Genomic DNA, 10,927 nt, shown 5'->3' on the forward strand with positions numbered 1-10,927 from the left:
AATATATATATATATAAACGGGTCTCATTTTTCAAAGCAGCAATAACCATGGATCAAATGACAGAAAGGTCTCTCATAGTGGTGAAGATTCAGAGAATTATCACCTGAATCTTCAGCTCCCTCAGCTCTACAGAGAATTATAGAGTGTCAGCTCATTATAAGCTGTCTGGCTGCAACTTCAGTGGCTAAATGAGATTTTGTTTATATATTTTACCACCAGGTGGCACTGCAGGGGGCTATTGATGATTTTTATGTTTGCAAGTTGGCGGTTAAAGCAAACAGATGCAGAATGCACATTTGGATTTTGTTTTCTTTCAAATCGTTTCCTTTTTTGGATTTGGAATCCATCGCTAGCCAAGCTAGGGAGACTCTAGACTACTGTTGACACTGCTATGGGCTGAAGATGACTGAAGCATATTTTAGTTGCTGATATTGTTAAAACTTTTTTTTTTAATTTGGTGTATAGGCTGCACATTTTTCCAATTGGAGAATGTCAGAATCACTACAGCCTACAGTATTAATACATGAAGATTAGAATGTTAAAAAAAAACAACTGTTAATATTTTTATTTTTTTGTCGAAGCCAAAGGGGGCCACTGGAGAGGGGCTAAAGAGGCTCCAGAGCTGCAGGTTGCCTACCCCTGACCTAAGGCATCCATTGGTACCAATCATGTCGGCATAGCTTGTTGGTAAGAGGGCAAAATATCACCACAAATTTAGGCTAAATTTTGGAAAGTGAACAACTGGCATGGCCATTTCCAAAGGAAGTCTTGCCTTGAGATAGCTGAATAAAAAGGGTTCTATGGGTAACCACAAGTCTCCCCTAAACTTGAGAAAGCTTGTTCCCAGTAAATGTTTTGTATATATAAATGAAGAATAATGAATCATCTAACACACGCTAATACATGACACATTAAATCAGGATTGCTGTGGCACTCAAAATGTTAACTGTTCCGGTATTTATTCTGTGCACAGAAGATAATTAGTAATATTAAAGGTGAAATAAGAAACCAGAGTTTATTAGTATGAGATTCTGTAACTCTCAAATTGACTTGTTTTCAACTAGCCTTTATACTTTAACACCACAATCAAATTCCTGAAATTCAGTTACAGTATGGCTTTTGGTTTTGGTGTGTCACGCCAAGATTTTCAGTGGCACCATCTAGCCACCTCTATGAAAAATTTCTTTAGGTGCCAATAGGCAACTTTACAGTTTTGTTTCACTCTTATTGCTGTTATCGAACAGTATTACTTTTGGCTGCAGCAGGCAGCTGTTTCCAGTGAAACAACACTAAAAACCACTGCACACTATACCTGTGCAACATCATTAGATAGACAGACACGGTTAGCTGCTAGCAATTTAAAAAGTAATAATATGTCAACATCGTGTTCACAACTGGTTTTCGTTTCCCCCAAGTTGCCAAAAAAAATCAGTTAATGCAGGTTTAAGGTCAGGTTGGATGATTTGGTCTCCAAAGACTGAGAAGCAAGGCTTGTTTCTTAAGGGAGGTGAGTTTTGAGAGATAAGGGGTGACTGTGCTGTCCTGGGCAGAGTGGGAAGGTCACTCTACCACCAGGGAGCCAGCACTGAGTCCAAATTTGTGGGACTATAACGACCATGTCGCTATGGGGAGAGTTAAGTAGTCAGTAGTCATGGTGTGTGAAGAACAAGCTAGCTGGTCAGGAGTTATAGGGATGCAACCCCCTCTGGAGCCTCACATGACAACAACAAAGTTGCCAGTGGTGGGAGTGATAGAAGTGCTCCTGAAGGCTGGAGACATGTTTATGACATGCTAGATGTGACAAAAATACCAACCGGGAGTGGGCTGAAGGAGTACAGAGAGGAGATGACAAAAAAATGTCACAACAGCTATCCTAGGTGACAGTGTCATTTAAAGTACCCGTTCAGTACAATAGATCATAGACAGCTCTCTCTCTGAGAAATGCTGGGATGAACTCTTCCTACACTTGACTGGATGTTTTTACATTCAGTCAGCTGTCAGTGGGGTGTGCTAAAGTTTTTTTTATTTTATCTAGAAACTTCAATTTGTCCCAAACTTACCCATCAATATCAGTTTGTAACTAAATGTGTAAAAAAGTGCTCTATCTTCCTTTATTTTACACCTGTAACACCGGGTTTAAGATGATTTACCCTCTTGTGTTCTCGGTTGACTGTCACTGTCAGGGCTTTCTAGACCAGTGGTTCCCAAACAGGGGTACCTGTACCCAAGGGGGTGCTTCTGTAGTAGGGTATACATGGTAATATCGTGGTGTAGCTCAACTAATTTGGAAAAAATGCTATGAGAATTTGATTAGAAAGTGAAAAATACAAACATCCATACAGGGTTCAATGTTGATGTTGACATGCCCAGTTGGGAAAGTGGCTCAAAAGTGGCTTCTTGCCCTACGTCAGTTTTGACTTGACTTGTTTATCAGTGGTGATGACGTAAAAACAAAGACAAGTTAAATGTCAAAAATAACCCGGTTTTATCCGCTTTGCTCTTAAACTTGTGGTATACTGCGCCATACATAGTTTGAATTTAGCCGAAATCCTCTAGCACAACCCAACTAAACTGTCATTTCCAGGATAATTGAAACGCGCGCTTGCGCTACAGTTCATCAACTTTGCTTTGCTGTTTTTTCCAAGTGCCCAGTCCATCCTCAAGAGAGATGAGAATGAAGTGAGATGGCTTACTCGTTAGCTACTTCCATCATCACTTCTATAGGAAAAATATGTTATTTAATTTAATTTAATTTAATTTAATTTGATTTGATCCGATCCAACTCAATTTAATTTAATTTAATTTAATTCAATTCGATTCAATTTAATTTAGTTTAATTAATTTATTTTTTTTCATTTTATTTGTATTTAATTTTTAATTTTATTTTTATATTTTTTTAGCCCAACAGGCCTTTTACCTGCCCTGGGCAACCAGATAAACTCTGATGTTGAGCCCTACAGTACCATATATTGAGCCAGCTGTAACTTAAACGCAATGTGTTGCAATTGAGAGTGTGTTAAAAGTAGTTTGCAAGTGAGCAGAAAGTCTAAACCGTTAACTAAAGTTAATGTGTAAATAGTAGGTAAAGATCATTATAATACACTTCAAATAGTAACCAAAAATAACTATCACACATGCATGAATAAAAGTAAAGGATAAATGGCTGAAAGAGTTAACTAAAAGTATTGAATATGCAGTAGTATATAGTATAGTATATAGTAGTAGTAAGTACTTGTAGTACAAATGCCAACTCGACAAAACTAACCCAAACTTTGACAGTTTAATTGCATGAAAAAATATGATAACAATATGGTAGAATATTGTAATTCAAATGAACACATATGGAAACTGATGGGTGGTGCTGATGAAGGGACACCAGACTCCATCTGATAGGAGTGTGAGGGTACATCTAATAGAAAAGGCTGGTGTTCTCCACTCTCCAGACTCTCGTAGCAAAAACTGAACTCATGAGGCCAGTTGCGTATCACATAAAGCCCTGACATACTCTTGTGTGCACATGTATGCCGTTCTGTAAGTAGGTCTGTTCATTTCATGTGCAAACACGAGATAGTCCTTCAATTATGTCCTTGCAAACCCACTTTGATATGTGGGACACTTATAGCATCTGTGCCCCATTAATTGATACTGATGTTCAATTAATGTCATTTGGTCCTAATAACTCTGGCTGGGTAGTTAATCATTTGCCCCAGGGTTAGTCTTCCTTATGAGCAGAATATGTCCCTGCCTTGAATAGACCCACACATTTGTCCCCTCTGCCCCTGTAGTAGCACGAGCTCTGAGGAGATGCAGCAGGAGATGAAGTTTCACAGCTGGGGTTATATTTTTGCTTTAATTGCCTTTTAGTGGTGCTGATTTTTAAACACAGTATTGTGCTTCAGTGAAGGACTAAATTTAATGCGTTTCCACGGTGAGGTGGCTTCCTGCATCAGAGAGCATTACTGGCACTGTACCAGTGGAGCGATAGACTGTGGCTTGTGTTGTCACATTAAGCCATGTTGTCAGAAGCACATTTTTCACACACGAGGGAAGACTTCACACTACCACAGTTTCATTTGCCATCCAGCTGGTGATTATGCTAAATTGCTAGCAACTTCTCCACACGCCAGCAGAAAGACAAACTTGCGCTGGATTCCCACTGCAGTCGGGGGGAAAGGATCAGTTATGTGTTGCAGCTTGTGTGGCTTCATCACTGGCCAAGATCATTTACATAGCTCCAGTGGATAAGTCATAAATAACAAGTTTGAATTCTACACATTTTTTATAAATGTAAAGGCATCACCAAAATACGTTAAAGGTTCCCTGTGGAGATTTTGACCTCTTAGTTGCAACTTGGAGCTGCCAGTGTCACATATTCCACTGATCAACAGGTGGTGGTAACATGCCAAGATATGCTGGATTCAGAGTGCTTAAAAAATCAGTTCTGCAAATGTTTTGGCAACGCTGGTGACGCAGCTTTCCAATGCAGACGTATGACATATAGAGGTCAATCATTTTGAGCTCCAGACAGTTTATCTTGGCGTCTGTCCACAGTCTGTTGTTCTTCATGTTGTCCTCGTTAGCGCTCTGCTAGTAGCAGCATGGATCTGCTTCACTCTTGTATACGACATCATCATTGTGAATTCAATTTGAGCGGCCAGAGCATTCGGACAGAGACGTATTTCATGGGGTTAAGACTTCTTAAAAATGAATCTGAATACAATCTGGATATGCCAAAAAATACAAAACTATTGGGGCTGGCAGTCTGAACAAGGCCCAGACATCAAGGATACGCACTTTATGTTTTAACAAGTAATACTGAATGTAGACATGACTTTTGTTTGCTTATGAGAAATCTCCACAGGGCACTCTAAATTTCCAAATGTGTCGTTCCGAGGGTTCATTATAATTTTTCAAGGTTTAACAAAGAGGATATAAGGTTGAATAAATCAGTATTTTTGCCTGAGGATGTGCCTTTTGTAATCCCTGTTGCTTTCTTTTTGTGACTGCAGGGCCTCAGCAGGTTTTCAAGGTCACCCAGACTTCCCCACGTGAGTTCTTGTTTTGACTTCTATTAGAGTAGGCAGGACCACCACGCAATTATAGTCAAAGGCGCATTTGTGTCGTGCATATCAATTACAGGTTTTTAGTGGGTGTTTTTTAGGGTTAAACCCTTGTGTTTTTCTGGGACATACTGTATTGCTGGTGAGTGCTGTGTAAGGGCTTGTGAGAGGACTTCCCCTACAGGTTGAAACTCATTTGGAGCAGAGAGAGCAGCTCAGTCCTCGCAGTTAGCTCGCTAACTGGGTCAGTAGCTACTAATGGGAAACCTTGTGAGTTACTTTCCACACCACAGTACGTACTGTATGTTTATCTCCCTGCATTACTTCATCTCATTAGAATTCTGTTTATCTCTGCCATTAAAAGTTGCCAGTGGTTTTTACTCACAGGCACTCAGGCAGCCGTGGTCTGAACGTAATAGATCTGTAGCTGGATTAGAATAATGTGATTGAAACATCATCAGCTGTATCTCATTAAAATCCAAATAACACAATAATTGCTCCCCATCAGCAGCTTAAAAGGGTTATTATGTGCCAGATTACTCATGAAATTATTTATGTATTGTGAGTGGCGTTTTGAATTTGTCAAGTTGTCACACTAAAAAGGGTTACTACTGTATGTAGTTTTGTCGGTAACTGTGTGAAAACACAGAAAATTCAATCTCAGATTCACTCGTTTTGCGATTCGCTTTACTATTAGTGTGTTTTTTCTGCACTTTGAATGCTTGCTAGTTACAGTCTGGCATCTGGTTTCTACCTTTTATAAAGCCCCAACCTCACTTGAGCACTGTTGGGGTACACGGCCATGAAAGTCCCGAAAATACAGGCAGAGGGCAGAGTCTCTGCAGATAAATACACCGCCACACACTCCTAGTGGGTCCTAAGTGATGGTTAAGAGGGTATGAGTTTATACTTCAAACGTAAAACAGGCACTTTTATGATTAATGCACCCCTTGATAGTGAGAAATGTATTTATTACAAAGCATACAGTTGATAATGCTGTGTGTTGTATTTGCTGTTTTGCAGGAGTCCAGGCTTCCCTCCATCGTGGAAACAAAGGGTGATGACACCGATGACACCTTCCACCTCTCTCCGGCCACCCGCTCCCGTCGCAACCTCCTGCTGCCCAACTTCAGCAGCCCCGTTCGCCGCACCTCCCTGGGGAACCTCCTGGGGGATGAGCTGCGGCAGTTCAACGCCCTGCGACGCTGCCGTTCACCAAACCTCAGCCGCGGGATCCACGGGCAGAGCTCGTCCCCGCAGCCACCGTCGAAAAAAGAGCACAGCTCCTCAACAGCCAACCCAGCCTCAACCTCAGCCCAGGGAGAGTCGGGGGCCGAGCAGAAGCCTTCAAAGCTGCTTATCCCAACTGTCACATGCTTTGGCCCCCCAGATCTTAGTCCCAGGTACGACGATTGCTCTCATCAAAAACTTCTAAATTACATCATCTTTGAATGTTGGTAGCTGGTTGGCCGAAATGTGTTGGTACAGTTTGAGTCAGTAGTTTGAGGTGATGCTATATTGCAAAGTGTTTCTAATAATTTTACCTACTGTATACTAGCTATATGATAGAGGAAGCACCTTTCTAAAGCCCCAATCAGACAGTGTGCTTTAGCAGCCTGGTTTTCAATGAGACTGAAGCGTTTTGCTTGCTGCTTTTGCGTTGCTGAGTGCATCGCATTTTTGCAGGATAGCCCTGAACACCTCAAGATGAAAAAGCTTCAACTCAGAGCAGAAGAAGTGCCCGATGTTATTGCCTTTTTTTCCCATTGTCTGATAAATTGAGAGGCGGGCCTTCTGTGGTGGCGATGACAACAATCGGTAGCGTGCATGGTTTGTGTGAAGCTAATGTGAGCTCACTTTCATGGCCTCCCCAGGCAACCTGCAAGACATATCTTAAGAAACTGTAGCCTCAGCTACTTTCTAACGTTTTCCAACCGCAATTAGGCCTGACGATTGACAGCAGATTGTCAAACTGTCCCCGACTCATCCTAAAATAAGCCGACCATCATCCAGGCGAAGCTCCTGAATCAGCAGAAGGTACTTCCTGTGATTTCTCCTCTTTCCAAAGGTCTCATGGACCCATACATGTCTTCGTTTCCCTCTAAGTTTACTTCACAGCAAAGTAGCGCCAAAGCTAAGGACAGGCGATTGAGTGGTTGCCTAGCAACAATTAAAAAGGACGCAGCACGCTGCAAAAAGAGCTCTGTCTGATCAAGGCAGGCTTCAACAAAAAAGACAATGTGGTGCACTTCGACCTTGATGCCTCTTTTTGTGTGTTTGTTTTGGTTTAAACTGACTGTGTGATACACAGCATCTCACTGGATTCTGTAGCACGTTATGTTTTATTATTCACCCTAGTTGTGGCCGCATTAGAGTGTCTGAGATGATCTAAGTAAGATGCCGCAGTAAAGGACACATAAAGTCATGCCACAGAAACCTGCATGATCCACTTAATGTAAATGGAGTGTATTTGCATTGCATATTTCAGCAGATGTTACTGCATTTCATTACTAATGCACCCTATCCTCCTGCCCCAACCATCTGTATTCATAATGTATCCCTAAGTCATCCAGTAAGTCCTAGATATGGGTAAGTGCTGGTTCAGAGAGCTCAGGTGTCCGCCCCTCCAGACTGGGCTCTCCTCCTCATGTTCAAACCCACATGGGCGTCTGCCAGCAGCAGCTCTCATGGCACATTCCTGGGTCGTCTGCTGGCTCCAATGATAATTGAAAAAGCTCTACTGTTACATTAACTCCAGCTTCCCTCCTCTTCACCCCTCCCCGCCAGGGTTGTAGACGGCATCGAAGACAACGGACACACGTTCCACTTCAACGTGGAGCACAGTGGGCCGAAAGCCAGCGCAGGAGGCAGCACCCAAGGTAAACCGAACCACCCCCAGCTACGAGGGTCACCTGGGTGCCAGATGGCTGGAGGTAAACTCAAGAGTTCAAACAGTGGATACAACAAAGCTGCCCTGCCTCCTTCTGGGGGGAAATATGAGAGCACAGAGGAATGAAATGACAGCCAGCTGTCCAAAGAGTCAGAAAACATGTTCAAGGACAACTGAGGTCAAAGCAGCGCACAGATCCTCTGACCTGAGCTTTTCACTGATCACTATCACCCCGGGATGAATATCACATTCAGTTCAGTTTAGGTCCAACTAATTTACTCTAGTGTAACGAGTGCTTTTGCAGCAGTGATGTAGAACACTACACAGTAACAACCTATGTGTAATACAGCTTTCTAAATACTGAAAGTGTTTTTAAAAACTGTGGTGTGGGATGAAGCGCCTGATTTGTTTTTAGTTGTTCTGGCCATCCTACAGCGCCTCCCGGAGGATTGCTTGCATGTAGTTTTGCTTGTTTCTAGTTTGTGTGTCATTGAGTCTTCATAGTTTTAATGCTGTGGTCTGTCTGCTGTCACACTGGTCTTTGCAAGCCTCCTTCTTATAGATCCAACATACTGCAGCAGCATCATACAATCAAGACACTTTCTACAAAGTGTTTGTAAGCCAGACATAATGTCTTACACCTTCCACTGCAGTAGCTCTGCGGCATTATGTTTGGGCAGTAATTTTCAGTGATTTAAAGTAATATTCGGGTGTACGTACATGCACATATGCATCCATATACTGTACACTAATCAGTCACAACGTTTAAACCACTGACAGTTGAAGTGAATAATAATGATAATCTCGTTACAGTGGATACCACTCGTCACGCAGCACCCACACAAACACCATTACAGACAAAGTACATCCCCTCATGGCAGCGGCACACCCTAATGGCAATGCAATGCAGCCTCGCAACCCACAGCACTCAAAGGATACGCCGTCAACACCCTGGTGCCAGACACCCCAGGACATCCCCAGAGGTCCTGTGTCCACGCCTCAGCAGGTTAGAGGCCCCACTGTATATCGGACCTGGCTCTGACCTCTCAAGGCACAGACACAGGACCTCTGGAGCACCAGTCCGCCCTGCGGATGATCCATCAGATTTGGATCTGGGGAATTTTGGAGGCTGACGTCATGAGCTCTTTGTCTCATTCCTTGGGCCATTACTGAGCAGTTTTTGCTGTGTGTCAAGTTGTAGAGCCCCACTGGGAGGACCACTGTCATCGGGGAGTGCCGTTGCCATGAGGGGGGGGGCACGTGGTCTGCAGTGGTGTTTGAGTGGGTGGAGTGTGTCAAGTGGCATCCACATGAATGCCAGGACTCAAGGTTTCTCAGCAGAACATTGCATTGTAATGAGATGATCAATGCTATCACTTCACCTGTCAGTGGTTTTAATGTCGTGGATGATTGGTGTAAACACGTGCAGTATTTAAACATCCTGTTTATGTAATTAGGTGTCCTCTGGAGTCACACATCCCAATTTTGTTTCACATTAATAAGGATAAATCGTCTCGGTGGTTGTGTGCTACTAAGTCAGCTTCTTATTGTATTCTCCTCCTCATTTCTCAGACTCCACACAGGCTAATGCCACCCTGCTGCTGGAGACAGAGGAGGTCAGACAGAGCATCAGTCAACTCAACCAAAAGGTAAGGCACAGTAAATAACATTGAATTAAAACTGGTTGCACCAAAAGTAATTTAGCTTCACAGATCTGAATCAACTCTGCTTTGTATCCGTCTCATCACTCCGTCTGTCGTCTGTCTGTTAAGTATTCTGGAGACGCTGAATGTGAAGTACAGGAAGCACTGATGAATTTTTGATTAGAAAATATAACCAGTGCGCTAGTTCGACATTAAAATATGAGATAGATTTCTGTCATCTCCTTCAGTGTCAGCCATGGGGGTACATTTACCTTAAGTAGACTCAGTTCCTGTCTTGTATCTCAGTCTGCCCCTGCACTCTTCATTTGAATGTAAATAAAAGCGAAAGCAGGTGCAGCGAGAGGATCCAGATGGGCCCAGGTAGGTGCTGTCTGAAGTCGATATTAATTAATCAGCAGGGCACTTCTGCAATGCAGAGGATAGCCTGGAATGCTGACTCTGCAATCTGAAGAAAAAAAACACACGAGATGACAACCCTGCTCTACTTGTGGCCTTTCTCTGGCCCCTTTTCCCTCTTGTTTCACTCCCTTATTCCCAGTTTTCTTTCTGCTTTCTTCCCTATTTGCGTCAGTTCCCTCAGTCTGCATCCCGCTGGATTTCACTGCCACATAAGAAGCCATTTCTTAGAGTCATAGCGGAGATTAAAAGTGGTTTGTTTCTCTTTTAAGAGGTCATCAGATAATTATATCTGGAAAGAATCCAATACGAAACCTCAAAGATAGAAGCTGATTAATTTGTCACCGGGCTGGAGACTTAATTGGGCATTTTTTTTGTACTTTGAAGCTGCACACGTTTGCTTGGTGTAATAATAGAATGTGCAAGGTAGGACAGATTATCAAGTCAAGCCAAGTTTTATTTATATAGCACCAAATCATAAAAGTTTTCTCAGGACACTTTTCATATAGAGCAGGTCCAGAAATACACTTTTACGTCACAGAGACCGAACGAGTCAGACCAATTCCCACCAAGAGCGAGCACAATATACAACACTGACAAGGAAAAACCTAATTGCTGAGGCAGAAACCTCGAGCAGAACCAAGACTGTGATGGGTGACCATCTGCCTCTGCTGTTTGGGTTGTGAGAGACAGAGATGCACTGCAACGATAACATTAAACACAGTATTAGTAATAGATAGTTAGTCGACTAGTTGCCTGCATGTTTACGATAAAAATTCTATATTTTGGGCGGGGCAACACAATGGTTTGAGTTGAAGGTGTGAGAAAGAATAGTATCAGTAACATTGTTAACACTGTGCTACATTACAGAGAAATACAAAACTGTACTAATGAACCTTCATTAATATAGGCCTAT

At 42.5% G+C, this 10,927-nt stretch overlaps 1 protein-coding gene across 1 annotated transcript in view; it reads left to right on the forward strand.

Moving 5' to 3' along the window:
• Positions 1-10,927, forward strand: part of kcnh4b (potassium voltage-gated channel, subfamily H (eag-related), member 4b) — a 62,963-nt gene that overhangs the window by 49,464 nt on the left and 2,572 nt on the right. The window contains exons 12-15 of the mRNA XM_050060648.1: positions 5,011-5,049; positions 6,085-6,464; positions 7,849-7,940; positions 9,524-9,600. Of these exons, the coding sequence (XP_049916605.1) occupies positions 5,011-5,049; positions 6,085-6,464; positions 7,849-7,940; positions 9,524-9,600 (588 nt within the window). The remainder of the gene's footprint in view (positions 1-5,010; positions 5,050-6,084; positions 6,465-7,848; positions 7,941-9,523; positions 9,601-10,927) is intronic.

Source organism: Epinephelus moara, chromosome 13 (assembly GCF_006386435.1).
Source record: "Epinephelus moara isolate mb chromosome 13, YSFRI_EMoa_1.0, whole genome shotgun sequence".
NCBI classification, from domain to species: Eukaryota; Metazoa; Chordata; class Actinopteri; order Perciformes; family Serranidae; genus Epinephelus; species Epinephelus moara.